The sequence below is a fragment of the Gadus macrocephalus genome, chromosome 21 (assembly GCF_031168955.1).
Source record: "Gadus macrocephalus chromosome 21, ASM3116895v1".
Classification (NCBI taxonomy): domain Eukaryota; kingdom Metazoa; phylum Chordata; class Actinopteri; order Gadiformes; family Gadidae; genus Gadus; species Gadus macrocephalus.
Genome location: NC_082402.1, coordinates 8,042,167 through 8,049,666, shown reverse-complemented (window position 1 = coordinate 8,049,666; position 7,500 = coordinate 8,042,167). Strand labels below are relative to the sequence as shown.

Here is a 7,500-nt window from a genome sequence, read left to right as displayed (position 1 = left end):
ATTCATTCAGATTCATAGCCTACATCCTGACTTGCAGGGCCTGGACAAGCTTACACTGCATATACAGACCTACTTTATGGCCATTCCACCAGCCATTGCTAATTTACCCATTGTTGTTATTCTGATATTGAGACGAATCATGATCACTGTCCCATTCTTTGTGAGTCTCAATGTCTACTTCAAATGCAGTTAGAAATATGGGACAGTTGCTTCATTTTGTTTATATGCTACAGGCTGAAAGACTAAATTAATATGTAACTTACTTGCTCAACTGACTAAGACAAATGGTATGACCTATAACTGCTTTCTTTAAAACACAAATAATGCAGTAGTCAAATAATATCTGCAAATAAATAATAAACAGAAAGTTTCTTTGAAATTAAATATAAACTACATATTTAAACATCCATGTTAGTATTTACCTTTTGAACTAAGGGAATCAAAGGCTACAGGCTCTCCTGATTAACTTTATTACAAAATAATATTTTCAGTTCTAGATTTCTTTTAGACCCAAGTAGAAACAATAATATAATAAAAATGAAATAATGGTTATATTAACTAAAAAGTAATGAAGTTTCGATGTTGATTATCCTCTAGTTAAATAACTGTGATGTTAACATTTGTGGCCCTTCTTTGGACCTTGGGTGACGTCTGGCCACATTTGTTATTCATTTATTAGACTATATGTATTTTTCGAACTTAGCATGGACTGCAAGGAGCATTAAGTTTTTCCATGAAAGCAATACTGCGTGCCCCCAGACATGGTGTTATCACATGTCAGCCATGGTCTAGTCACAAATATGTGCAAAACAACCGTGAGCACAAGTTCTCACGGTTGTTGTGCTTACTTTAGAATAATACAAGTAAAAAAGTATTTTGCAGTAAAACAACTCTTAAAAGTACAATTTATCCAAAAAGTTACTCAAGGAAATGTAACAGAGTAATTGTCACTAGTTACTTTCACCTCTGCACCTAGCAAGCGATTTAACATAGGCTAACAGTTAACAATTGTTAACTAGCTTAACTTGATATATTGACATATATTAGTCAGTCATCATTTAGTTAAACACCATGCAACAACATTACTCAACTTACACGGTTTGTTTGGGAAAAAAAAGTAACGTTTTTTGCCTCTTGGCTGCTGGTTTGCTCAACATGCTTGAAACAGATCTGAATCAACGTCTCTGTGATTGAAATTACAACACGACACTGGTGTTTGCCACCTGGCTCCGCCTGCTCATGGTGCGTTCAAAGGCGGCTCGGAAAAACGTGTTTCCACGAGTTGAACGGTTGGAATCATGGTTGGAATGGCTGTAAAAAGTGCGGGGGGGGACAGAGGGCACAGATACGGGAAGTGCGGGAGACATGTCCCCCGCGTACCCCGCGTCCGCTACGCCCGGTTGTAGAGTGGGACTGCAGCAAATGTTGTCTTGATTAACGACCAACAAATGCTTTTCAAACTGCAGAGTTGTCTCTCGGTCATATCAGCACCATGCCGGCTGAATGTGACAAAGGTGAATGAATTAATAGGAGGATTGTTTTGAGAGAACGGCATTGTTTTCAAGAGGATTCGACTGAGAACGACGGAGCCTGTCTGGACAGGTAAAAAAACGAATGTTTGAAAAATATGACCTTCAAGATTCACGTAGCCTAATCGCAATCAATGTTGTCCCCTAGTCAACAACATTGATAAGGGCATGTTCATGAAGAGTTGCCAGTATACGAAAGAAAGCCTTATACATGGAAACAGCATCACATGTCCGATCAGCCAGAAAGTGAATAGGAATTAGTAATTACAAATTTGCAATAAAGAAAATAATCCAAAATCATACGAGTTAAAATGTCATACATTCAGACGCAATGAGCTGAAGACTGTTCAGGTAACACACGCACACCATATCAAGAGACATCCTCCTCCTTTACAGTCAACGAAAACAGTTCCAAAAATACTTCCCCCATGGGAGGATTTTCAAAAGAGGTAGGCCTACCAGGGATCTGAAGAGCATATGGTTGAGTCTGAGCAGACACAAAATAAACCCTGGGGCGAGCTGCGTGTGTTTTTTCCCCCGGTATATTAAAAGAGTGGGGCCTGCTGTTATTACCAGGGTTCTGCATTATGAGATGCAGGTATTGGACCACTGAGTATGTATCATATAACTGAGACGACGAGGGAAACTGGACCCGTAGCAATCAAACACAGCAGGCCATTCAGAGTGCCGTCATAGGCATGAAACACACATTACATCTAGAAGACGATCAATAAAGGAAAATCAATTGAAAGAGAAATGTACGACGAAAGAAAGCGGATATTAGGCAAAACATTGTAGATGTTTTATGATGAAATGCAGGGGATGTAAGTTAAAACATGGCAGAAGTTTAATAATAGTTTTAGTGCTCTGGTTCTATGTAATTTAATACCTGTTCTATCTATTTTTGCTGTGTTGTATGTTTTTTATTTGTCCTTCCCTTCTTGGCTAGGTCTTGCATGGAAAATAGATTTTTAATCTCAAGGGACCAATATAAATATATATATATATATATATATCGTGTAAAAAAATAAGTCCAGAAACCAGTAAAGCCACGGTAACACAGTGGGGCTGTGATGTGTTTCAGCGTCTCCTCAGGCGAGCATCGGACCAGGTCGGGTTGTCTGATGCACCAGTAAATGGTACCTGGTAAATGGACCGCATTTATGTGTCATGGATTTTCTATCCGCTACTGCGATGGAAAGTGCTCTGTGGTTTTAATGCCTCACACTCACCTAGACTAACACGCAGGAACACACACACACACACACACACACACACACACACACACACACACACACACACACACACACACACACACACACACACACACATACACACACATAAACATCCCGAATTGTTTATCAAATTTGTGTTTCTTTTCAACAACATACCTATAGCACGTTGTAATGTGAAGCCAACCCTATTATTCTCAAGAAATTAGTTCAATTTATAAATACACCACGAAAAGGATATATTTTCCAATCACAAAATGTACCCACACATGATGCATTAATGCAGGTATTTATCTGTAGAGAAAACACATGATAGTTAGGCTAGGCCACACACAAAGAGAAACACAAGCGCACACACACAAACTCTTTAAACACACATGAAAAAACAAACACTCTATACACACAAACAACTTAGAGACACACACACCCACACTCTTTACACACAATCACTGTACACACTCACGCACACACAAACACCTTCCACACACACACACCCACACACAAACAGACACTCACACACACACACACACAAACAAACTTCACACACTATCATACACTCTACACACACACCTCTGTTTGCTGCAGGGACTGTTGAAAAGCTCATTATAAAGTTGTCCTGGTGCCCAGAACACTGGACATCTCCTGCCCTCTGAACCGTCTCTCTGCGCGGTGGAGGAGGAGACCAAAGCCCTCGTCCACAATGAGCCCAGGGACTTCACACAGTAATGGTGGCTGACGCTAACTTAGCCTGGGTATAAGGGCAACAAACTGGTTTTTTGACTTTTGTTTCCAAATGTTTTCCCCGGGGGGGGGATGGGGCGTGCGCTTGGGTTCAATCTGATTTAAATGATTAATGAGGATTATTAATGAAGTTGAAATAGATGTATTCAAAACTGTGTAATAAAAGCCAGTTGAGGACAGTATAGCGCACCTGTTTTGGGAACAACTGGCTTTCACACGGGTTAATGCCATGCACACAGACCAGAGCAGACAGAGAGACTGACAGGCGGGCTTCAATCCACAGAAACAACTGCTCTCGTTTTAATGTTGGACGAGGAATATGAATTAAGTTATTTGTTATTCATTCTAAATAGTCTCAAGACTACATAGTATTTTGAACCTGTTTCAGGGACACAACTAGACACCTTGCACACAGAGCACAAAATCCCCGGAAACGTCTGGGTTTATCCTCTCATTGGGCCTTCTAAGGCGTCCTGTTTATTCAGGTGTTCACCTCACTTTTGTGTTTGTGCGTGCGCCTCTTACCACGACACCAGGTGTGTCTGACGGCTTTATATGTGTGAGCATGGTAAAGAAAAAACGGAAGCAGTCCTTAAATGTCAGATCCTATGTAAGAAGAGATAAATCTAAAAAGAAAGGCAGACAACTCCATATATATTCCAGTGTCCTCTTCACTGCACACATCAGCACATGGTTCTGTGCTCTCTCCCTCCAAGGCATTACCACACCCGATACAGCTCTACACCCGATGGAGGCCGTATCTCTGGATTGCCAGGTAGGGGGTGATGAACACAAACAAAGACCTGTCCCTCCGAGGAGACCACCTACCACGCTGACACATGATGCTCTGGTGAATTAGAGTAAAGTAGGGGAGAAGTCAAACATCTGATCACACCCAGAACATCACAGCAAACGAGGGAAGTGTTTAAACCAACTGTTTGAACTGTTTTGAACCGTTTTTTAAAAGCATTTAGGGCATCATTTAAATGCTTCAAGCACATTTCTTTAACAGCTTTTTTAATTAGCATTTAAACAGTATCTATAGTTCCAAAAAGCGAATAAGGCATGGGACACATCGATGCAGGGACATCAATCGATATGTCGATTTGAGTTTGAGCTCTTCAACAAAAGTAGCCAACATTTTGGCGACACAACTTTTCATAGCATTGCTAAGAAAAAGCATTGGTAAGAAAAAAGGGCCCGTATTGGTCCGTAGATGGACAGTTCTACAGGGGGGTGCGCCATTAACACCCACCTGTCTCTGTGGCCCTGGGCGACTGTCTGTTCCGAGGCAGCTTGGGCCCCTAGGTGCTGTCCTCGCAAATGGCGTATTTATTCATGTCCGCTTGATTGCGAACACATGTTAGATTTGGGGGGGCCGCGGCGCTGGTGCAGAATAGATTGTTCTGGAATCAGCAGCCATCATGTCAGCCCTCCATGCTTACCCAACTCCCTTATCGTCCGTCCCCGCCACCGCCACCAACACCACCCCCACCACCTCCACCACCACCTCCACCACCATCACCACCACCATCACCTCCACCCCCACCACCACCTCCACCCCCAACACCACCCCCACCACCTCCACCACCATCACCACCACCACCACCACCCCCACCACCACCACCACCACCACCACCCCCACCACCACCACCACCACCACCACCCTCCCTCCCCAGCCTCCCACCGTCGGCTAAACACAAGCCCGGTCCATCTCTCGATCCACGGCACCAGATGGCTCTGTCAGCCACGGGGCCCCGGGAACAGAGAGGAAGACAGAGGAAGACAGAAGGAGAGAGAGGGAGAGAGAGGGAGAGAGAGAGGGGGTGAGGGAGACAGATAGACATAAAATACGCCATGAGAAGAGGGGGAGGAGAGGAGCAAAAACAGAAGAGGGGAAATGCCAGGAATTTGTCGATGTGGAGGAGGAGCGGGTCGAGCAGGAGGTTGAGGGAGGTGAGTATGGAGTTGAGGGAGGTGAGGAGGACGAGGAGGAAGGTGAGAGGATGAGTAGGGAGCCGGGGAGTGATGCTAGGAGGGGGGGCTGGTGGATGAGGAGGTTGAAGGCACTTACGTTTGGAATCTGATCATTGGATTTATAAAGTCAGACGCTTGCAGATGGATTTGCATCGCCCGGGGTTGGGATCTGGCCCACTTTCCCAGAAACCCCTGCTTCATCTCGTAGCGGCTGCCAGGGCGCATTCCATTATTTGTGTCAAGGCAGGCTCCACGATGAGGCAAATAACAGTGTTGGCACGCCTTCAACGTTTATAGCCTCCACGTAGCTGGTTGCTGAACACCACGGCGGGGCTTGTGCCGAACTGGTGTGTGTGTGTGTGTGTGTGTGTGTGTGTGTGTGTGTGTGTGTGTGTGTGTGTGTGTGTGTGTGTGTGTGTGTTTGTGTTTGTGTTTGTATGCATATTTTCCAGACTATGGCATGCACAAACCAACACCAAACATATCAGTTAACTCTTAAGAACAAGACCAAAGGTGCTCTTTTTGCCTTATGGTTTGACTGACCAACTACCATCCTAGCTGACTTTATCTGTGCGATAAAATATACAAATATCGATTAAATATTTATGACAGATTTAAATTTATGGGGTGTGTGATTCCTCACATCATGCTCCTGAGGTCTTAAGGCCGCTTGTACTAAAAGCATTGAATATATTCACGTATCAATTAAGAAAGAAATAATACAAAACTAAAATATTACCATTTTTATTACCAACTCTGCATTATAATATCTTCCAAGGGATTTGAATACCCATTCCCCTGTGGTGGAGTATTTGCTGACCCAAGGCTCAAGCCTGACTGACAGAGGCACAAACCATCTCCTGTGGTGAATAAACTTTAGATATTTCACACCCCAGATGTGCCTATTTTCTGTTTTTAAACAGTTTTTAATTTCCTTGTAAATGACCAATCGGAGCTCTATGTTTGAAATAAACATGGCTTGATCACGGTTCCAGATCGCAATTACAATTTCCGCTTACGAAGGAGGTGTGTGTGTGTGTGTGTGTGTGTGTGTGTGTGTGTGTGTGTGTGTGTGTGTGTGTGTGTGTGTGTGTGTGTGTGTGTGTGTGTGTGTGTGTAAGTGTGTCTTTGTGTGTGGGTGTGAGTGTGGTGAAGGGGGGGGAGGGACGGGAATTTGGAAAATGTGAGAGTGAATGATTGCTTCTGAGCAACTTAAAAGTGGTCGTTCTAGCATAAAATCACGGGTGCCAACGCGAATCAAACGGAGAACAGAAATTCACACAAAAGCTTTTATTGTTGCCAAAAAACAAGCCGTGGTGAGTGATTCTGAAAAGGCTTCTTTGGTAAAGAGCGACTAAATAACATGCCATGATGAACTTGAAGACCGGAGTACAAAAACAAGCATTAGCTTGGTTTGAGTATTGTTTCTTTAATACATCTTTGTAAGACACCTCTGGTCCAGGGTACGACACAGAAATGGAAGACTAATCCAAACCTAAGGCCCTCGAGATGATCCTATGGATACTCAAACCCAAAGCAGAAAACTCATTCAGATCTCACGACTTCTGTCCCTGTGAGTAATGAGGAGTCTGACTAAACGTCAAACAAACAAAGGTAAATCTTTCCCGTTTAGGGATTCATGGCAGGCCCCGATGTGGATAAAAATGTCATTAAATATTGGTAAAGATATCCAGTACTTCGTCAGGTGCTGTGAACCGTAAATGGGCCAAACTTTGATATTCACATGAATTTTTCAAAAGTGCCATCCAAACTATCTTGGCTGAGTGGGTTTGAAGTTTTCACTACATCTCTAAACACGTCTTGGCATGCATCTTGATTTTTTAGGAAGAAGTTATTTATTGTATAAGTTCTTTATTAGCGGCATATTTATTATCTGAAGTCATTAAGACAGGTGCTGCTCCTTCCAAGAGCCATCCAAGAGCCAAGACGTCGCACTCGATGCAAAAATAAAACGTGGATTAAGGAGAGATTTACAAACAAGCGCCACAATGCCATAAAAC

The 7,500-nt window shown here is 43.2% G+C and overlaps 1 protein-coding gene across 1 annotated transcript in view; it reads left to right on the top strand.

Annotated features, from left to right (window-relative positions):
* Positions 1-5,031: 5,031 nt before the first annotated feature.
* Positions 5,032-7,500, top strand: part of LOC132450328 (salivary glue protein Sgs-3-like) — a gene marked incomplete at both ends in the record, with an annotated part of 85,237 nt that continues 82,768 nt past the window's right edge. Inside the window, one exon of the mRNA XM_060042409.1 lies at positions 5,032-5,179. Within this exon, the coding sequence (XP_059898392.1) occupies positions 5,032-5,179 (148 nt within the window). The remainder of the gene's footprint in view (positions 5,180-7,500) is intronic.